At 49.5% G+C, this 23242-nt stretch overlaps 1 protein-coding gene across 2 annotated transcripts in view; it reads left to right on the top strand.

Annotated features, from left to right (window-relative positions):
• Positions 1-14720: 14720 nt before the first annotated feature.
• LOC148395906 (uncharacterized) overlaps positions 14721-23242 on the top strand; it is an 8979-nt gene continuing 457 nt past the window's right edge. Inside the window, exons 1-6 of one of the 2 annotated variants that reach the window (XM_088379488.1) lie at positions 14721-14806; positions 15018-15080; positions 15167-15312; positions 15682-15763; positions 18366-18536; positions 18660-18737. In XM_088379488.1, the coding sequence (XP_088235614.1) occupies positions 14738-14806; positions 15018-15080; positions 15167-15312; positions 15682-15763; positions 18366-18536; positions 18660-18737 (609 nt within the window). In that variant the 5' untranslated portion in view covers positions 14721-14737. Of the gene's footprint in view, positions 14807-15017; positions 15081-15166; positions 15313-15681; positions 15764-16578; positions 17182-18365; positions 18537-18659; positions 18738-20419; positions 20511-22698; positions 23107-23242 lie in introns of those variants that run through there. The other variant, XR_015859156.1, reaches the window with a different exon arrangement.

Raw genomic sequence — 23242 nt, 5'->3', positions numbered from 1 at the left:
TCCGTGTGGTTCTTGCAAGATATTGTTTGAGTGAACAAATCTCTAACACTCGCTGTCCTCAGTGTCTTCTTGTCGCCAGACTTGAAGGCAGAGTTCCGCGCTTGCAGCGTTTGACGTACCTCCTCAGTCATCCAGGGTCGTTGGTTGCCCCGGGTGATGATATTCTTAGTGGTGTTGACGTCCTCGGTGCATTTGTTGATGTAGGCTGACACAGTCATGGCACACGCATGTCAAATCTACATCGGGAAAACTGGGAGGGAGGGAGGGAGGGAGGCAGGCAGGCAGGGAGGCAGGCAGGGAGGCAGGCAGGGAGGCAGGCAGGGAGGCAGTGTCTGTCTGTTGAGGTTTTCACCTTGTTCTTCTCCTGCTGAAGTTCTAACTGGACGTCCATCAGTTTGGCTCTCAGCTCGTCATTGGCAGCTTGAAGGGCGTCCCTTCGCTCCGCCTTGGCCCGCCCTGCCGGAGCTCGTTTGGACATCTCTTACTCGAGTCTCGCCCGGTCGTCAGTCAGAGATCACAACATTTGTACCTGGAGAGCACAAACGCAGCGCTGTTTTCCACTGGCTTCGGACTCAACTTCAATCGGTACCGTCACTTACAACATCATAAACGTAGATCTAGCTTGACTTAGTCATTGAATAAATGCATTTGGTTCTTCAAAACTGCATCACGCAACATAGCGTGACCGAGACGGCCGTTATCCACCTGCATGAAGTTATTTGGTGAAATGAATGAGATGTTTAAGACACCATCGTTCTGTCTCTATGTAGATGAAGGGAAATAATCGATTGCTGAAGGTCCAAAGGTGTTGTGATAAACAAATAAACATATTAGTGATTAGTGACATATTTGTGATTATGTGACATATTAGGCAGTATAATCACATATGTTAACTTGAGTGCCCACACTGTATTTATTTATGGTTATTTGTTAAATCGGGTACTGTTAGACATGAAATAGGAAGTGTTTAACATAATTGGAGGACAAAAGGAGTACTCACCATTGTAGCTCCTGGTCAATGATACGAGCCTCTTCTTGCAGTGGAAAACATACAGCCAAAAAAAAACCACCGTGGAACCTAAAGGAATGGAATTAAACATTTAGCCTCAACCAACATTCACAGATACAACGCAACGCAAACTACACAAACGTAAATCTTTTTAAACATAATGAGTTGTACTTACCGTGTACGCTCTAGACGGTCACATTGCAAGGAGAAAATAAAGATATTTCTGTTGATAATCGTCGTGTTTGTATAGTGTAGGCGGACACTTTGCGGTGGAAGGGCCGTTGGCACTTTGAAAATATTTGCCAAACTTGGCCAGACTTCCAGGGGAAGAGACCGAATTTTCGCTTGTGGTGGCCAACATGGGGAACCAGCCGAGGCGGACACTTTACGGCGGAAGAGCCATTGGCACTTTCAAAATATTTGCCAAACTTGGCTGGATTTCCAGGGGAAGAGGCCGAATTTTCACTTGTTCTGGCTGGCTGACAGGAGGAACCAGCTGAGGCGGACACTTAACCGCGGAAGAGCCGTTGGTACTTTGAAATTATTCGCCAAACTTGGCTGGACATCCAGGGGAAGAGGCCGAATTTTCACTTGTTCAGGCCGACCGGAATAACCAGCCGAGGCGTACACTTTACCAAGCAAGAGCCAATGGCACTTAGAAAATATTCGCAGAAGTTGGCAGGACATCCGGAGCAAGAGGCCGAATTTTCACATTCCGTGGCCGACCGAGGGAACCAGCCGAGGTGGACACTTTTTGCGTAAGCCCCGTACGTATGCGCGCGGGCTACACGTGGTACCGTGAAGTTCCGGGCGCGGACGACAACCCACGCCCGGCCAGAGAGACCGAGAGGCGGACACACTTTCAAAAGAAGCTTAGGTAGCTGGTTCGCGGGCCAAACGGGGTTCCATAAGGTACCGGTCGCGGACGCCAACCCACGCCCGGCCAGAGTGACTGAGGGGCGGACTCACTTTCAAAAGAAGCCTGGGTACCTGGTCCGCGGGCCAAACGGGGTTCCATAAGGTACCGGGCGCCGACGCTTACCCACGACGGGAGGAACCAGCGTAGGTGGACACTTTACGGTGGAAGAGCCGTTGGCACTTTGAAATTATTCGCCAAAGTTGGCCGGACTTCCAGGGGAAGAGGCCGAATTTTCACTTGTTCTGGCCGACATGGGGAACCAGCTGAGGCGGACACTTTACGGTGGAAGAGCCGTTGGCACTTTGAAATTATTCGCCAAACTTGGCCAGACTTCCAGGGGAAGAGGCCGGATTTTCACTTGTTCAGGCCGACCGGAGTAACCAGCCGAGGCGGACACTTTACGGCGGAATAGCCGTTGGCACTTAGAAAATATTCGTCAAAGTCGGCCGGACTTCCAGGTGAAGAGGCTGAATTTTTACTTGTTAAGGCCGACCGGAGGAACCAGCCGAGGCGGACACTTTACGGCGGAGTAGCCGTTGGCACTTAGAAAATATTCGCCAAAGTCGGCCGGACTTCCAGGTGAAGAGGCTGGATTTTCACTTGTTCAGGCCGACCGGAGGAACCAGCCGAGGCAGACACATTACGGCGGAATAGCCGTTGGCACTTAGAGAATATTCGCCAAAGTCGGCCGGACTTCCAGGGGAAGAGGCCAAATTTTCACTTGTTCAGGCCGACCGGAGGAACCAGCCGAGTCGGACACATTACGGCGGAATAGTCGTTGGCACTTAGAGAATATTCGCCAAAGTCGGACGGACTTCCAGGGGAAGAGGCCAAATTTTCACTTGTTCAGGCCGACCGGAGGAACCAGCCAAGGCAGACACTTTACGGCGGAATAGCCGTTGGCACTTAGAAAATATTCGCCAAACATGGCCAGACTTCCAGGGGAAGAGGCCGAATTTTCGCTTGTTCAGGCCGACCGGACGAACCAGCCGAGGCGGACACTTTACGGCGGAAGAGCTGTTGGCACTTGGAAAATATTCGCCAAAGTTGGCCGGACTTCCAGGGGAAGAGGCCGAATTTTTGCTTGTTTAGGCCGACCGGAGGAACCAGCCGAGGCGGACACTTTACAGCGGAAGAGCAGTTGGTACTTAGAAAATATTCGCCAAACTTCGCCGGACTTCCTGGGGAAGACCCCAAATTTTCGCTTGTTCAGGCCAGCCGGAGGGACCAGCTAAGGCGGACACTTTACGGCGTAAGAGCCGTTGGCACTTAGAACATTTTCACAAATTCCATCAAACACACACATCGGCTTTTTCGCCGTCGCTGTCCGGCCGGGGCACTGTGGTAGCTCGGACAGTTCGTGTGACAGCATCCGCTGGTACTTAGAAAATTTTTCAAAATAAAATTAAACAGTCCTGCATATACATGCCGACTATATTTTGCGAAAAGGGAGTAAAGGTAATGAGTACACTAACTGGGGGGACCAACTCATCGTACTCTGGCGCACCTAAAGACAAAAGTTGGTACTGCACCCCTGGTACCTCGGAGAAAACCCCTGGTACCTAAACGCTTCATCCTGGTACCTCAGCTCGATACCGGCTGCCGCGAGCGATGCCCGGCGAGGCTTCCAGGACCTCGGCTTCGCATTTTTGACGGCCCGCCGAGCTTCCACAGCACTTCCAGCCGGTTCTCGCGGGGGCTTTCCGCCTTGGTTTTTTAAGCCGGCATAGGCTTCCAGGACCTCGGCTACACATTTTTGACGGCCCGCCGAGCTTCCACAGCACTTCCACTCGGTTCTCGCGGGTGCTTTCCGCCTAACTTTTAACGTCGAAGGAGGGTTCCAGGACCTCGACTACGCGTATTTGACGGCCCGCCGAGCTTCCACAGCACTTCCAGCCGGTTCTCGCGGGTGCTTTCCGCCTTGGTTTTTAAGCCGGCATAGGCTTCCAGGACCTCGGCTACGCATTATGACGGCCCGCCGAGCTTCCACAGACTTCCACCCGGTTTTCGCGGGTGCTTTCCGCCTAACTTTTAACGCCGAAGGAGGCTTCCAGGACCTCGGCTACGCATTTTTGACGGCCCGCCGAGCTTCCACAGCACTTCCGCCCAATTCTCGCGGGTGCTTTCCGCCTAACTTTAAACGCCGAAAGAGGCTTCCAGGACCTCGGCTACGCATTTTTGACGACCCGCTGAGCTTCCACAGCACTTCCGCCCAGTTCTCGCAGGTGCTTTCCGCCTAACTTTTAACAGCGAAGGAGGCTTCCAGGACCTCGGCTACGCATTTTTGACGGCCCGCCGAGCTTCCACAGCACTTCCGCCCAGTTCTCACGGGTGCTTTCCGCCTAACTTTTAACGCCAAAGGAGGCTTCCAGGACCTCGGGTGCGCATTTTTGACGGCCCGCCGAGCTTCAACAGCACTTCCGCATGGTTCTCGCGGGTGGTTTCCGCCTAACTTTAAACGCCGAAGTAGACTTCCAGGACCTCGGCTACGCATTTTTGACGGCCCGCCGAGCTTCCACAGCACTTCCGCATGGTTCTCGCGGGTGCTTTCCGCCTAACTTTTAACGCCGAAGGAGGCTTCCAGGACCTCGGCTACGCATTTTTCACGGCCCGCCGAGCTTCCACAGCACTTCCGCCCAATTCTCGCCAGCTGGCCCGCGGGCCAAACGGGGTCCCGTAAGCTACCGGTCGCGGACGCGAACCCACGCCGGGCATGAGCCACCGAGAGGCGGATAGGCATTCATGGAGGTCCCGCCGGCTGGTCCGCGGGCCAAACGGGGTCCCGTAAGCTACCGGTCGCGGACGCAAACCTATGCCGGGCCTGAGCCGCCGAAAGGCGGATAGGCATTTAGGGAGGCCCCGCCAGCAGGTCCGCGGGCCAAACGGGGTCCCGTAAGCTAGCGGTCGCGGACACGAACCCACGTTGGGCCAGAGCCAACGAGAGGCGGATAAACATTCACGGAGGTCCCGCCGGCTGGTCCGCGGGCCAAACGGGGTCCCGTAAGCTACCGGTCGCGGACGCGAACCCACGCCGGGCATGAGCCACCGAGAGGCGGATAGGCATTCACGGAGGTCCCGCCGGCTGGTCCGCGGGCCAAACGGGGTCCCGTAAGCTACCGGTCGCGGACGCGAATCCACGCCGGGTATGAGCCCCCGAAAGGCGGATAGGCATTCATGGAGGCCCCGCCAGCAGGTCTGTGGGCCAAACGGGGTCCCGTAACCTATCGATAGCTGACGCCGACCCACGCCCGGCAATAACCACAGAAGTGGCCGAATAATGCTCCAGAAGCGGCGGGTGACTCCTCGGCAAGCACGGTGGAGCTCTGGTGGTCCTCCGTGGGACTTCCATCAGCCGGCGCACTCACGCGCGCCTTCCGGCACCACCGGGAGGCCGTGTGCACGCGCCGGGTGGCCGAAAATAGCTCCAGCCGAGCGGATCAGCACTTTATAAGCACCTCGGATGAGATCGCGGAGCCTTTTTTGACTACCAGCAGGCCGCGTGCGCACGACGATCGGCGCCGGTGACCGTCCTGCTCCATCCGGTACCCCCGCGCGGTCTTCCAAGTGCTCATGGAGACGTTCGGAAGCTGCCGGTGAAGCTGTGGCAGGGAATTACCTCCCTCATGCGGACACGGCGAGAAATTACACTGCCTCTCGCACTTAGCGCACACTCGCATTGCTCCGCGTCCGATGACACTTGGTACGGGTAAACGGCGGGAGTAACTATGACTCTCTTAAGGTAGGCTCACTTGACATTTTTTTAACGGTTCGTGGAGGCAACTGGGAGCACCGGGAGGCCGTGCGCACGCGCAGAGTGGCCGAATAATGCTCCGGCGGCCCCGAGTGATTACAGAGAGGCTCCCCGGTTGGCGTCGCGGAGCTCTGATGGTCCTCCGCGGGACTTCCAGCAGCCAGTGCGCTCACGCACGCCCCCCCGGAACCACCGGGAGGCCGTGCGCACGCGCCGCGTGGCCGGAAATTGCTCCAGCCGAGCGGGTCGGCTGTTTGTAAGCACCGCAGATGAGATCGTGGAGCCTAAACTACCCTGGAAGTGGGGTCAACGCCGCTACTAGCAATCCTCTTCATAGCGTAAGCCACCTCATCACACACTTGCAGTACGCATGACTTAGTTCTTTGCTGGAGGAAGGTAGCACAAAAACAGTTTTGAACTTTGAACGAGTGCTTGTGTGTGTGTGTTGCGGGGCGTTTTCAGTCTCAGGAGGGCGACGGTTTCATCTGAAAATCGCTGAGCTCAGCGCAGTCATCAGGAAACTGGAGGATCGAAACGCCCTGCTTTCTGAAGAGCGCAATGAACTGGTAATTTATTGACGGCACGCTTGAAGGTTTGCGCTACGTTTGATGCGCGCCATCCAGCGAGGCACCCATTGCGCTTGCTTATTAGTTGAGCGGCGCGGCGAGTCGGTTGCCTGGTAGATGTCTTTTATTGGGAGCCAAAGCCACGATTCCGTTCAAACCGATGCAAAAGGAATGGATACGTTCTGGCCCGCGTGTTGTGCGTCTTTCACATCCCGCACTTCATGCTTGCAGCTAAAGCGACTGACAGAAACAGAAAGCCAGTTTCTGCCACTCCTGTACAAAAACAAACGCCTGAGCAGGAAGAATGAAGAACTCTCGCTGGTGCTGTGTCGCCTTGAAAACAAAGTGCGCTTTGTCACCCAGGAGAACGAGGAGATGGCAAGCTTGGTAAGTCGACGCGGACAACGGCGGCGTGCCAACAGAATCCACTGCATTTGTGTTCCACAGAGAAGGCCTAGTTCGCTCAATGACCTGGACCGCGGTTGCGGCCAGCAGGACGGTGAAATGGAGTTCCTTCAAGTTGTGGAGCAGCGGCACATCATCGACGACTTGTCCAAGGTCTTCAGGCAGGCGACTCGGTGCACGTACGGCAGCGCCGCGCTCGCTCGCTGTCGCCAGGAAACCTTTTCCGTCCAAAGCTTGGCCGGCGGCCGCCATCCAAAAAATTGGCCCCTTAAATTCCGACCTTTCAAGCAGGAGCATTGTGCGCACGCGTTTGAACACGCTTTAGACTTGTTTTGCCGTTTTCAGCAGCTCAAAGCTCCCGTTTTGTCAGCGCCTTTGCCACTCGCTGTGCGCTGAAAACGACGAACTTGCCCGGCTGCTCAGCCCGTCAACCATGAGCCGCGAGCGCGACGTCATTGTCCGTAGGCAGCTAGTGGCAAAATGCACCCTGTTAGAGTTGCGCTCGCTCCAACTTATTTTGCAAGAACCACACGGGAGACAAGTAAGTTCTTTTGGACACCTGCAGGTGGAGAGTCCATCCGTTGTACGAATGAAGTCTGACTCTCGGCTCCTGCACGAGCATTTTAATTAAGAGAAACAGGGTGGGTGTAAGAGTGGATTGAATAGAGAAAGCCCTTGACCTCTTGTCAAAACATAGCAAGGGGTGTTTTACGACTTTGTGTAGGAAGGGATAAGCGATAGGGATAAATAAGGGATAAATAATATTATTTATTACAGGTTGCAGTCAAAGTCAAAGCAACATAATGATACGATAAAGATAATCTGGAAAACCCTGACACACCCTGTAGTTGTCACTTTTGGAAAAGACGAGCGTCCCTCCAATCATCGCCGGTGACGTGTTTTTCAGGCTCTGAAGACAGGAGCTCATGTCAGAAATGTCATTGTGAGTCGCGTTTGTTTCTGCGCCGGAGCCGTTCGTTCCCTTTGCATCCAAAGAATCTCAAAGGCGGATTATTTGTGTCGACAGGAGAGACATTTGCTGCTACGATACCGACGTCGAGAATCTCTGAGGAGGAACAAAGCGTGAGGTCCTGCAAGGTGAGTCTGTTTGTTTGCGGCTGCTTGGTGTTGCGCAAGATGAAATGGCCTTTTTCTCGCTATCGTTCCTCTCGTCGATTCATCGTGAGGTGTCGCTTCAGTTTGTTCAGAGAGATGTTTGCTTCCGCGCCCGCAGGTCATCAAAACATTTTACGGCTACGACGAAGACGTGTTGGTGGACTCGGACGGATCGTCCTTGTCTTTTCACACCGACAGAACCCCCGACAGGGAACCCGAAGAGGTAGCCCGCCATTTCTGCCAGCGTATTGGCACCAAACATTCCTCTTCAAATCTGTGGGCGCAATGGCCTTGAGCGAGACAACGGATACAAACACGACGATTATCAACAGAAATATCTTTATTTTCCGCTTGCAAGTGGACCGTCTAGAGCGTACACGGTAATTGTGTTTAAAAAGATTTACGTGTGTGTAGTTTGCGTTGCGTTGTATCTGTGAATGTTGGTTGAGGCTAAATGTTAATGTTTAATTTCATTCCTTTAGGTTTCACGGTGTTTGTTGGCTGTATGTTTTCCACTGCAAGAAGAGGCTCGTATCATTGACCAGCAGGAGCTACAATGGTGAGTACCCCTTTCGTCTTCCATTTATGTTAAACACTTCCTATTTCATGTCTAACAGTACTCGATTTAACAAATAACTATAAATAAATACAGTGTGGGCAGTCAAGTTAAAATATGTGATTATCCTGCCTAATATGTTTATCACAAATATGTCACTAATCACTTATATGTTTATTTGTTTATCACAACACCTTTGGACCTTCAGCAATCGATTATTTCCCTTCATCTACATAGAGACAGAACGATGGTGTCTTAAACATCCCATTCATTTCACCAAATAACTTCACGCAGGTGGATAACGGCCGTCTCGGTCACGCTATGTTGCGTGATGCAGTTTTGAAGAACCAAATGCATTTATTCAATGAATAAGTCAAGCTAGATCTATGTTTATGATGTTGTAAGTTACGGTACCGATTGAAGTTGAGTTCGAAGCCAGTGGAAAACAGCGCTGCGTTTGTGCTCTCCAGGTACAAATGTTGTGATCTCTGACTGACGACCGGGCGAGACTCGAGTAAGAGATGTCCAAACGAGCTCCGGCAGGGCGGGCCAAGGCGGAGCGAACGGACGCCCTTCAGGCCGCCAATGACGAGCTGAGAACCAAACTGATGGACGTCCAGTTAGAACTTCAGCAGGAGAAGAACAAGGTGAAAACCTCAACAGACAGACACTGCCTGCCTCCCTCCCTCCCTCCCTCCCTCCCTCCCAGTTTTCCCGATGTAGATTAGACATGCGTGTGCCATGACTGTGTCAGCCTACATCAACAAATGCACCGAGGACGTCAGCACCACTAAGAATATCATCACCCGGGGCAACCAACGACCCTGGATGACTGAGGTGGTACGTCAAACGCTACGAGCGCGGAACTCTGCCTTCAAGTCTGGCGACAAGGAGACACTGAGGACAGCGAGAGCCAACTTGAACCGTGCCATCAGGATAGCGAAGCGAGACCACAGTCGAAAATTTCAGGATCGTTTCCACGACGTCAAAAACACCAGGAGTATGTGGCAAGGCATACGGGCGATTACAGACTACAACTCACCCCCCCCCCCCCCCCCCCCCCCCCCCCCCCCGGTGGGTGTAGTTGATGCTGACTTTCTAAATGGTCTAAATAACTTCTTTGGGAGGTTCGAGGCACTAAACGGCACTCCAGCAGTTAAAACTGTCCCCCATCAGGAAGAGGAGGTACTCTGCCTTGACTCCGCCGATGTGTTGAAGACCCTGAGGAGAGTCAACCCCTGTAAGGCCCCTGGCCCCGACAACATTCCTGGGCGTGTGTTCAGGGAATGTGCAAGTCAGCTGGCTGGGGTCATCACAGACATTTTTAACACCTCGCTGGGCCAAGCCACAGTGCCGGCGGGCTTTAAGACTGCCTCCATCATTCCGGTGCCGAAGAAACCTCAAATCACCTCATTTAATTATTACCGGCCTGTTGCACTGACTCCGGTTATGATGAAGTGCTTCGAAAGGCTGCTTAAAGGTCACATCGTTTCCAGACTCCCCCTATTATTTGACCCGTTCCAGTTTGCCGACCGGCAAAACCGCTCCACTCAGGACGCCATCTCCTCCGTTCTTCACCTGAGCCTGGCTCACCTGGAGGAGAAGAACACCCATGTGCGGATGCTGTTCCTGGACTTCAGCTCAGCGTTTAACACCATCATCCCACAGCATCTGGTAGGAAAATTGGAACACCTGGGCTTCAACACACCCCTTCGCAACTGGCTGCTAGACTTCCTCACCAACAGACCTCAGTCAGTCCGGGTCGGACAGAACACCTCTGATGTCATCACCCTCAGCACAGGCTCCCCTCAGGGCTGCGTCCTGAGCCCCCTGCTGTTCACCCTGATGACACACGACTGCGTCCTCAGGTTCACCACCAATCACATCGTGAAGTCAGCAGACGACACAACGGTGGTGGGGCTCATCAGAGACAACAACGACCTGGACTACAGAGAGGAGGTGGAGCAGCTGGTGGGCTGGTGCAGAGAAAACAGCCTGATCCTGAATGAGGAGAAGATGAAGGAGATCATCGTCGACTTCAGGAGAAAACAGCCTCACCACGCTCCACTGATCATCAACAGCTCAGCTGTGGAGGTGGTCAGCGGCACCAAATTCCTGGGGGTCCACATCACAGAAGACCTCACCTGGACTATGAACACTACGGCACTGGTCAAGAGGGCACAGAAGCGCTTGTACTTCCTGCGGAGGATGAGGAGAGCCCACCTGCCCCCACCCATCATGAGGACGTTCTACAGGAGCACCATAGAGAGCATTCTGACAAGCTGTCTCTCTGTGTGGTGTGGAGGCTGCACCGCCTCCGATTGGAAGAACGTGAGGAGAGTGGTGAGGACAGCAGAGAGGATCATAGGGGCTCCTCTTCCCTCCATTCAGGACATTTCATCTCAGCGCTGCATGTCCCGTGCCCGTAACATCATCAATGACCCATCACACCCCCACCATGGACTGTTCTCCCTGCTGCCCTCTGGGAAGAGGTTTGCAGCATCCGCTGCAGGTCCACCAGGTTCTGCAACAGCGTTTTCCCTGCTGTCATCAGACTGTTGAACACTAGAACTGTTGAGCTCTAAACTGAACTCTGCATCACACATTCACAGAACTGTATGACACTACGGACCTCTATCTTGCACTATCTCGCACTACCAACTTTACTGAACTTGTATAAACCCTTTAAATAGAAGTTTAATACATGGTTTAGCATTCCTCTGCACACTCTTGAATACTGTTTTGCCTACTTGCACTATTGCATAATTATCACTGCTGCACTTTATACTTATTTTTAATATATATATATATATATATATATATAGTATATGTATATATATATATTTTCATAGGATATGTTACTTCTATTCAACTGCAATATCACTACTTTGTTGTAAGACGTATGCAACGGAATTTCGTTTTGTATGCACCATGTGCAGACAAGATGACAATAAAGTTTGTCTAAGTCTAAGTCTAAGTCATGTCAGGTCAGCTGTCTGGAGAGAGAGAGAAGTCAGGACCTGCAGGCGGAGCACCACCGTGCCACCGCCGCCATGACGGAACTCAAAAGCAAACTCCATGAGGAGAAGCAGAAAGAGTTAGCCATTACCAGGGAGACATTACTGCGGCAGCATGAAATGGAGCTGATGAGAGTGATCAAAATCAAAGATGGAGAGATCCAGCGACTGAATGCCTTGGTCCTCAGCCTGAGGGACGGCTCCATGGACAAGGTGATCCGCTCTATCCGTGTCTGACTATCCGCACGCCACGTCGGGCTTCGATGCGGCCGCTACCGTATTGTGTAGCTTGTCCCCAGTAAGCGTCGCGGCGCTCCGTTGCGGTCTCAACGGCCCGGTGTGGCGCAATGTCTGCTCAGGTGAGGAGGGGGGGCGCTTTGCTGGCGGAGGTGGAGGAGACGCGGCGGTGTCGGGAGACCGAGCGGTGTCGCCTCCACCAGGAGCGCGGAAGAAGCCCTGGCAGCGGCCCAGCAGGCCTGGCAGTCCCGAGCGGCCGAGCTCCGATCGGCTCATCACCAGCATCGGGAGGAGCTGAGCCGAACCAAGAGAGACTGCGAGAGGGAGATCCGCCGACTGGTAGGACTGATCAGATGCGCGGTGCGTGGCTATGTTCCCAATTTCGTTGTATACCTGCAGTGCAATGACACCTAAGGCATTCTATTCTATTCTATTTCACAAGAAGAAAATGTCCGGTTGCTCGCTTCGCTTTTGTCACAGCAAAGGTGTTCTAGTCGATTCAAGAAAAAAATTGGCCGGTTGCTCTCTTTGTTTTTGTCACAATTCTGGCAAATGAGTTTGCCCGCCTGCCTGAGCGCTCCCCGTTTGTACATCCAGACGGATGAGATCAAGCTGAAAGACAGAGCGGTTAGTGTTTTGGATGAAGCCCTGGGGCCGGCCACGTCCACCGCCTTCAGCTGCAGACTCAGGCTGCCGAGCAGCAGATCGCTGCCCTGAGGGATTCCCAAAGGGCGGGCCTAAACTACCCTGGAAGTGGGGTCAACGCCGCTACTAGCAATCCTCTTCATTGCGTAAGCCACCTCATCACACACTTGCAGTACGCATGACTTAGTTCGTTGCTGGAGGAAGGTAGCACAAAAACAGTTTTGAACTTTGAACGAGTGCTTGTGTGTGTGTGTTGCGGGGCGTTTTCAGTCTCAGGAGGATCGGGACACGCGACGGTTTCATCTGAAAATCGCTGAGCTCAGCGATCAGTCATCAGGAAACTGGAGGATCGAAACGCCCTGCTTTCTGAAGAGCGCAATGAACTGGTAATTTATTGACGGCACGCTTGAAGGTTTGCGCTATGTTTGATGCGCGCCATCCAGCGAGGCACCCATTGCGCTTGCTTATTAGTTGAGCGGCGCGTCGAGTCGGTTGCCTGGTAGATGTCTTTTATTGGGAGCCAAAGCCACGATTCCGTTCAAACCGATGCAAAAGGAATGGATACGTTCTGGCCCGCGTGTTGTGCGTCTTTCACATCCCGCACTTCATGCTTGCAGCTAAAGCGACTGAGAGAAACAGAAAGCCAGTTTCTGCCACTCCTGTACAAAAACAAACGCCTGAGCAGGAAGAATGAAGAACTCTCGCTGGTGCTGTGTCGCCTTGAAAACAAAGTGCGCTTTGTCACCCAGGAGAACGAGGAGATGGCAAGCTTGGTAAGTCGACGCGGACAACGGCGGCGTGCCAACAGAGTCCACTGCATTTGTGTTCCACAGAGAAGGCCTAGTTCGCTCAATGACCTGGACCGCGGTTGCGGCCAGCAGGACGGTGAAATGGAGTTCCTTCAAGTTGTGGAGCAGCGGCACATCATCGACGACTTGTCCAAGGTCTTCAGGCAGGCGACTCGGTGCACGTACGGCAGCGCCGCGCTCGCTCGCTGTCGCCAGGAAACCTTTTCCGTCCAAAGCTTGGCCGGCGGCCGCCATCCAAAAAATTGGCCCCTGAAATTCCGACCTTTCAAGCAGGAGCATTGTGCGCACGCGTTTGAACACGCTTTAGACTTGTTTTGCCGTTTTCAGCAGCTCAAAGCTCCCGTTTTGTCAGCGCCTTTGCCACTCGCTGTGCGCTGAAAACGACGGACTTGCCCGGCTGCTCAGCCCGTCAACCATGAGCCGCGAGCGCGACGTCATTGTCCGTAGGCAGCTAGTGGCAAAATGCACCCTGTTAGAGTTGCGCTCGCTCCAACTTATTTTACAAGAACCACACGGGAGACAAGTAAGTTCTTTTGGACACCTGCAGGTGGAGAGTCCATCCGTTGTACGAATGAAGTCTGACTCTCGGCTCCTGCACGAGCATTTTAATTAAGAGAAACAGGGTGGGTGTAAGAGTGGATTGAATAGAGGAAGCCCTTGACCTCGAGTCAAAACATAGCAAGGGGTGTTTTACGACTTTGTGTAGGAAGGGATAAGCGATAGGGATAAATAAGGGATAAATAATATTATTTATTACAGGTTGCAGTCAAAGTCAAAGCAACACAATGATACGATAAAGATAATCTGGAAAACCCTGACACACCCTGTAGTTGTCACTTTTGGAAAAGACGAGCGTCCCTCCAATCATCGCCGGTGACGTGTTTTTCAGGCTCTGGAGACAGGAGCTCATGTCAGAAATGTCATTGTGAGTCGCGTTTGTTTCTGCGCCGGAGCCGTTCGTTCCCTTTGCATCCAAAGAATCTCAAAGGCGGATTATTTGTGTCGACAGGAGAGAGATTTGCTGCTACGATACCGACGTCGAGAATCTCTGAGGAGGAACAAAGCGTGAGGTCCTGCAAGGTGAGTCTGTTTGTTTGCGGCTGCTTGGTGTTGCGCAAGATGAAATGGCCTTTTTCTCGCTATCGTTCCTCTCGTCGATTCATCGTGAGGTGTCGCTTCAGTTTGTTCAGAGAGATGTTTGCTTCCGCGCCCGCAGGTCATCGAAACATTTTACGACTACGACGAAGACGTGTTGGTGGACTCGGACGGATCGTCCTTGTCTTTTCACACCGACAGAACCCCCGACACGGAACCCGAAGAGGTAGCCCGCCATTTCTGCCAGCGTATTGGCACCAAACATTCCTCTTCAGCCTGGAATCTGACTCGTCTTTGCGTCGCGGGTGCTTTGTCGCCGGTCTGACTGATTCTGGTACTAGTGCTGTGTTGCATTGGTGTGTGCATGAAGAGGCGGAGCTTCGCTACCGCCAGCTGACGCAAGAATATCAAGCGCTGCAACGAGCCTACGCTCTGCTAGCCCAGACCAGCGAAGGGGACTACGACGCCGAGAAGGAGATCAAGGTGGCGCCCCTTCCCGCAACCCCCGGCCGGGTCGCAGCCTCCCCGTTCTCACCCAGCCTCGGGTGTTCTCTGGTCTGAAAGGAGGAGGAGGAGCCTCCCTCCTCCTCCTTTCAGACCAGAGAAAAGCTGATGGTAGAAATGGGTCACTATCAAAGCAGAGTAGCAGATCTGGAGTCAGCGCTGAAGCAACAAGGACAGGTAAGCTCATCAATGAGCACACCTTTTTCTCAGACAAAATAGCTACATTCTTCAGTCACTCATTCGTCTGGCATTACTGGACCAACCCCTCCCCCCGAACGTGGCTGGGAAAATGCAGAGAAAAGCAAATGTCATTTTCCAGTCAACCAAAGAATTTTTGGATGAAAATGACACAACATTCCAAAGCTGTCCACACGTTTGTCTCTTCTAGAATGTCAAGTGGGTGGAGGAGAAGCAGCTGCTGCGTCAGAGCAATCAGCAGTTGGCCGAAAAGGTGACGGAAAGAAAGGCGCTGGGCGGAGTCGCTTGGCGTCACACCCGTCGGGAAGCCCCGCAGATGAGGTCTGACTGTCTTTTCAGGTCAGGCGGATGGAGGCGGAAGAAGCGCGTCTGAAAGAGCACATCCAGGATATCCGAGACCGAAACGAACTCCTTGAGTTCCGCATCCTGGAGCTCTCTTTCTATTCTTCTCCTTGGCCTTCATTCTGTGGCCCTAACACCAGCTGGTGAGTGAGCTCCAGCGGCACCGCACTCGACACCTCCGATACACTGCCAGCCGGTCTCAGACGTTGGCAGACGCTCCGATGCCAACGTATACCCCCCGCCACGGTGACAGAGGCACCGCTTCACACCGGCGCTCATCCAATCAGAAGGCAGGAAAGGCAAATTCACATGCAGGGCACTTTTGAACCAGAAGAGAGCGCCACAAAAAACGGTTGTTGCCCCAAACGCGCACTAAAAAGGGTCAGAATAACAAGAGTCCCACTGGCCAGCCGGGGCCACCCGTCCAGCTGTTTCTTCAGGGGGGGAAAAAATTGGAGTCACCGGTGAGTACATTTTGCATTTAGCTCTGCTTTTCTGCTTCTGTCTTCAAGTGTGTGGCATCCTGCGACCAAAGATTCAGCCAACCCCAAAGCGGTTGACCTCAACGTCCCACCACCATGCCTACCAGAGCAGGTGACGTGATGCTTTGGACATCCTTCCGTCTCAGATGCCCAAAAGTACTCTTTGCCACATCTGCGGCAATACGGTGTCTTTTCAAAGGTGCAAATAAATCCAGCGTGGGCGGAACACGCACGTCTTCGGTTTTTCCCGCTTTGTTTGTGTGACAGCTGTTGTGAAAACTTTATACAAATAAAGTTGTATAGTACAGGTTTGGCCAAGCCGCAACTCCTGAACCGCATGCGGCTCTTTTATGTTCATATCAACATTTGTGTGTGTGTGTGTGTGTGTGTGGGGGGGGGGGGGGGTTGTGCGTGTTGGCTTCACTTGAGTTCAATTTGGTATTTTGGTCAAAAGCGCATGTGGTGAAATTCCACAAAGTAGGATGGGCAAACACATTCCAGTAAACTATGAGTGTCAATTGGGCTCTCGAAATGGCAGGGAAAAGATGCACAGCAAAACGAAAATATGTAGATGAACACAGGACGTTTTAATCAGAGTGGGAAAGTTTCTATTTTTTGTTGAACGTGATGGCAAACCATTCTGCCTGATATGTCAGACCTCAGCGCATTTCAAAGATTCAAATTTTCAGCGCCATGCACTTCAGCTCACTCCATGCTATCATTGATCAGGCGTCGAACCCGCAACATCATGCTTAAGAGGTGGACATGCTAACCAGTGCGCCATTATGTCAACGCATAATAACTGTAAGTCTACTGATCAAAACAGCGGTTACAATATGACGTCGCTACGTCGTGGTCACGTGACGCAGACAAGACGTCAATGGACGTGGGCAGAGTTAACTTGTTTAAAAGGGAGTGGGCAGAAGAAATATTTAATTTATTTAAATCTATTTTGAGTGCACACCATTATGCCAATGCATAACAACTGTAAATCTACTAAACAAAACAGCGGTTGCTATATGACATCTGCCACGTCGTGGTCACGTGACATACGTGACGTCGATGGGCGGAACTTTCGCCGGAATTCAAATCCGCGGGGAGAGTTAACTTGTTTAAAAGGGAGTGGGCAGAAGAATTATTTAATTTATTTAAATCTATTTGGTGTGTGCGCCATTATGTCAATGCATAACAACTGTAAGTCTACTAAACAAAACAGCGGTTGCTATATGACGTCTGCCACGTCGTGGTCACGTGACGCGGACGTGACGTCGACGCCTACTTTACATCCCACCGATCACAGGACCCCTCGGCTGCATAACCGTGCCCCCTTCCCAACCAATCGGATTTGCTATACGCGAAAACGATGCCAATGGAAAGAACTTCCGCCCAAATTTAAATCCGTGGGCGTGGCTCGCAGCAGGAAGTAGGAAAATGGCGATGTTGACAAAGACACAGCGGATGGTAACATACGACTAACAAGAGAAATATATTTATTTTCTGCTTGCAACTGGACCGTCCAGAGCGTACACGGTAAGTACAACTCATCGTTTTTAAAAAGAAGTACTTTTGTTGCCCTGAAAAGCGAGTGAGTGTGGCGTTTGGGGGGGACGTCGAATTTCGACGATTCTTTCTGGTCAACGGTTGTAAATGATTGCGTTGATTAAAAAAGAAAACTTGATGTAACTCTAATTTTAACTGCCGTTTCAGATAGATTTGGAATTGCATCACATCCAATTTTGCCTGGGAACAAACAGATTAAATAAATCTTAGTTTTGAATAAGCCACTCCTTCTCAAACAAGTAAACTCTGCCCATTTTGCGCAGTAGATGTTCTGTTAATATCTAGTATTTATACAAAGTCATAATTTAAATTGCTTTCAACTTTCATTCATCGGTTCAACCAACATTATTCGCTCTTATTACCAACTTGTATTGATTTAACTAAGCGTTTAATACTTCCTATCAGGTCTCAAGTCAAGATTTGGCCAAATACAATTTCAGCAAATCCAATTTTGCCAGGGAACAAAAATAGATTAAATAAACTAAATAAGTCTTCTTCCCATTAAATAAATCAGAAAAGTCTGTCTTGTAACCAGTCCTCTTCAAACAAGTAAAGTCTGCCCATTTTGTGCCGTAGATTTTGTGTCAGTGCCTAGTATTTATACAAAATCATAATTTAAACGACTTCTTTCCTTCATTCACTTTGGAAATTTGGAATTGCAGCAAATCGAATTTTGCCAGGGAACAAAAATAGATCAATTAAACTAAATAAGTCTTCTTCCCATTAAATAAATTAAAAAAGTTTGTCTTGTAACCAGTCCTTTTCAAACAAGTAAAGTCTGCCCATTTTGTGCCGTAGATTTTGTGTTTATGCCTAGTATTTATACAAAATCATAATTTAAAGGACTTCATTCCGTCATTCACTTTGGAAATTTGGAATTGCAGCACATCAAATTTTGCCTGGGAAGAAAAGTAGATTAAATAAATTTAATAAGTCTTACTACTTCCCATTAAATAAATTAAATACGTCTTACTTGTTTCCACTCCTTTTCAAAAAAGTAGTTTAAAACGAGGGCCCTTCACTCAACCTTTAACCTCAACCCCGCACGTTGTGTTGTATGTGTGAATGTTGGTTGTGGCCAAATGATAGTTTTCTTTCATTCGTTTAGGTTCCAAGAAAACTTGATGTAACTCTACTTTTAACTGCCGTTTCAGATAAGCGGGTATTACGTCGCAGTCATGTGCCGCGGATATGACGTAATTGCCGGAACCTCCGCCAAAATTCAAATCTGTTGGCGCGATGGCCGTGAGCCACTGAGCAACGACGATTATCAACAGAAATATCTTTATTTTCTGTTTGCAACTGGACCGTCTAGAGCGTACACGGTAAGTAACACTCATTGTGTTTAAGGAGATTTACGTTTGTAATAGCAGAAGTGTAGCCGCGTTGCGTTGTACGTGTGAAAATTGGTCGAGGCGAAATGTTAATGTTTAATTTCATTCCTTTAGGTTCCACGGTGTTTGTTGGCTGCAAGTTTTCCACTGCAAGAAGAGGCTCGTATCATTGACCAGGAGCGAGCTACAATGGTGAGTAGCCATAACATTTATGTTAAACACTTCCAATTTCATGTCTAACAGTACTTGATTTAACAAATAACCATAAATAAATACAGTGTGGGCACTGAAGTTAACATATGTGATTATATTGCCTAATCTGTCACCGAGCATATTGTTGCAAAGTGATATAAGATCCAAAGTTGTAATTCAGAATAGTTTTCAAAAGAAGGTCATTAGAATTATATACAAGTCTGATTACCCTGAACAAGCTATTAATTAAATCACAAATTCTTCAATTCAAAGATTTGGTAGATTATCAGTCAAATAATGTCTAACAGTAATTGATTTAACACATCACGATAAGTAGATTGAGTGTGGGCACTCTCAAGTTAACATATGTGATTATACTGCCTAATCTGTTACAGAATATGTTGTTTCCAAGTAATGTAGAATAGATCCAAAGTAGTAATAATAACAAGCTAAGTGTTTAATATGTCCTATGAAGTCAAAATTGGGCACCATCATGTGGTGAAATTTGGAATTGCATCACATCCAATTTTGCCTGGGAACAAACAGATTTAATAAATCTTAGTCTTAAATAAGCCACTCCTCAAACAAGTAAACTCTGCCCATTTTGCGCAGTAGATGTTCTGTTTATATCTAGTATTTATACAAAAACATAATTTAAAATTGCTTTCATTTAACTAAGAGTTTAATACTTCCTATCAGGTCTCAAGTCAAGATTTGGCAAAATACAATTTCAGGAAATCCAATTTTGCCAGGGAACAAAAATAGATTAAATAAACTAAATAAGTCTTCTTCCCATTAAATAAATCAGAAAAGTCTGTCTTGTAACCAGTCCTCTTCAAACAAGTAAAGTCTGCCCATTTTGTGCCGTGGATTTTGTGTCTATGCCTAGTATTTATACAAAATCATAATTTAAACGACTTCATTCCTTCATTCACTTTGGAAATTTGGAATTGCAGCAAATCGAATTTTGCCAGGGAACAAAAATAGATCAATTAAACTAAATAAGTCTTCTTCCCATTGAATAAATTAAAGATGTCTGTCTTGTAACCAGTCATTTTCAAACAAGTAAAGTTAGTGTTTATGCCTAGTATTTATACAAAATTTATTCATAATTTAAAGGATTTCATTCCTTCATTCACTTTGGAAATCTGGAATTGCAGCACATCAAATTTTGCCTGGGAAGAAAAGTAGATTAAATAAATTTAATAAGTCTTACTACTTCCCATTAAATAAATTAAATACGTCTTACTTGTTCCCACTCCTTTTCAAAAAAGTAGTTTAAAACGAGGGCCCTTCACTCAACCTTTAACCCTATTTATTCACCTTCTAGGCTAAGTGTTAAAGGCTAAATGTTAAAGGCTAAGTGTTAGAGGCTAAGTGCCAGAGGCTAGGCGCCAGAGGCGAGTTTTTGTGGGCTGAAGTTTTAGTGGGGTTAGTGTGAATACAATCCAAAAGAATACAACATAATACAATACAATAGAATATAATACATAGATTAAATTCAATAGCTCTTACTACTTCCCATTAAATAAATTAAATACGTCTTACTTGTTCCCAATCCTTTTCAAAAAAGTTGTTTAAAACGAGGGCCCTTCACTCAACCTTTAACCTCAACCCCGCACGTCACATTGTGTTGTATCTGTGAATGTTGGTTGTGGCCAACATTTCTTTCATTCGTTTAGGTTCCACGGTGTTTGTTGGCTATATGTTTTCCACTGTCAGAAGGATGAAAATACAAAGTACAACGCTTGGACGTGGGCAAAGACGTCACCGGTGAGTCCTTCCTTCCTATTTATTTACCTTCTAGGTGCTAGAGGCTAAGTGTTAGAGGCTAAGTGTTAGAGGCAAAGTGTTAAAGGCAACACAATACGAACAACACAACACAATACGAAAAACTCAACACAATACGAACAACACAATATGAACAAGAGAACACAATACGAACAACACAACACAATACGAACAACACCACACAAAACGAACAACAAAACACAATACTAACAACACAACACAATACGAACAACACAACGATACTGCACTGAACAACACGATACCGCACTGAACAACATGATACCGCACTGAACAACACGATACCGCACTGAACAACACGATACCGCACTGAACAACACCATGCCGCACTGAACAACACCATGCCGCACTGAACAACACCATCCCGCACTGAACAACACCATGCCGCACTGAACGACACCATGCCGCACTGAACGACACCATGCTGCACTGAACGACACCATGCCGCACTGAACGACACCATGCCGCACTGAACGACACCATGCCGCACTGAAAGACACCATCCCGCACTGAACAACACCATGCCGCACTGAACAACACCATCCCGCACTGAACAACACCATCCCGCACTGAACAACATTATGTCGCACTGAACAACACCATGCCGCACTGAACAACACCATGCCGCACTGAACAATATTATGCCGCACTGAAAAACACCATGCCGCACTAAACAACACCATCCCGCACTGAACAACACCATGCCGCATTGAACAACACCATGCCGCACTGAACAACACCATCCTGCACTGAACAAAACCATCCCGCACTGAACAACACCATGCCGCACTGAACAACATTATGCCGCACTGAACAACATTATGCCGCACTGAACGACACCATGCCGCACTGAACAACACCATGCCGCACTGAACAACACCATGCCGCACTGAACAACACCATGCCACACTGAACAACACCATCCCGCACTGAACAACACCATGCCGCACTAAACAACACCATACCGCACTGAACAACACCATGCCGCACTGAACAACACCATCCCTTACTGAACAACACCATGCCGCACTGAACAACACCATTCCGCACTGAACAACACCATCCAGCACTGAACAACACCATGCCGCACTGAACAACACCATGCCGCACTGAACAACATTATGCCGCACTGAACAACACCATCCCGCACTGAACAACACCATCCTGCACTGAACAACATTATGCCACACTGAACAACACCATGCCGCACTGAACAACACCATGCCGCACTGAACAACACTATGCCGCACTGAACAACACCATGCCACACTGAACAACACCATGCCGCACTGAACAACACCATGCCGCACTGAACAACACCATGCCGCACTGACCACCATGCCGCACTGAACAACACCATGCCGCACTGAACAACACCATGCCGCACTGAACAACACCATGCCGCACTGAACAATACCATCCCGCACTGAACAACACCATGCCGCACTGAACAACACCATGCCGCATTGAACAACACGACGCCGCACAGAACAACACCATGCCGCACTGAACAACACCATGCCGCACTGAACACCACCATGCCGCACTAAACAACAACATGCCGCACTGAACAACACCATGCCGCACTGAACAACACCATGCCGAGCTGAACAACACCATGCCGCAATGAACAACACCATCCCGCACTGAACAACACCATGCCGCACTGAACAACACCATGTCGCACTGGACTACACCATGCCGCACTTAACAACACCATATCGCACTGAACAACACCATGCCACACTGAACTACACCATGCCGCACTGAACAACACCATGCCGCACTTAACAACACCATGCCGCACTGAACAACACCATGCCGCACTGAATAACACCATGCCGCACTGAACTACACTATGCCGCACTGAACAACACGACGCCGCACTGAACAACACGACGCCGCACAGAACAACACGACGCCGCACATAATAACACAATACCGCACAGAACAACACAATACCGCACAAACAGTTTTAGATAATATTATGTCGCAGTCATGTGACGCGGACATGACGTCAATAGGTGGAACTTACGGCAAAATTATAATCCGTGGGCGTGACTTGCAACAGGAAGTAGGAAAGCGGCAATGCTGGCAAACAAGACACAGCGGTTAGTAACACGACGACTAACAAGACAAATATTTTTTTCAGCTTGCAACTTGACCGTCTAGAACGTACAAGGTAATTACAACTCATTGTTTTGAAAAATATGTTTTTTTTGTGTAGCCCTGAAAAGCAAGGGAGTGTGGCGTTTGGGAGGAACGTCGAACTCGGCGTCTGGTTCCAGCCACAGACGCCAAATTTCGACGATTATTTCGACTGGTCAACGGTTGTATATTATTGCGTTGATTAAAAACTTTATTTAACTCTACTCTTAACTTTGCCGTTTCAGATATGCGGTATTACACCGCGGAAATGACGTCAATAGGATGAACTCTCGCCAAAATTCAAATCTGTGGGCGCAATGGCCTTGAGCAAGACAACGGATACAAACACGACGATTATCAACAGAAATATCTTTATTTTCTGCTTGCAAGTGGACCGTCTAGAGCGTACACGGTAAGTACAACTCATTGTGTTTAAAAAGGGTTAGGGTTAGGTATTTTGAGTTTTATTCGCTAAACCTTCCCCAAAGGGTCCGCCGACCCTGTCGGTTAGATAGAAGGCAACGGAAGGCACGGGCCTACGCATGTCT

Source organism: Syngnathus floridae, chromosome 6 (genome assembly GCF_059516105.1).
Source record: "Syngnathus floridae isolate MCC-2025c chromosome 6, RoL_Sflo_1.0, whole genome shotgun sequence".
Classification (NCBI taxonomy): Eukaryota; Metazoa; Chordata; class Actinopteri; order Syngnathiformes; family Syngnathidae; genus Syngnathus; species Syngnathus floridae.
The sequence above is the reverse complement of the archived record's forward strand: the minus strand, read 5'-3'. Positions and strand labels throughout refer to the sequence as shown.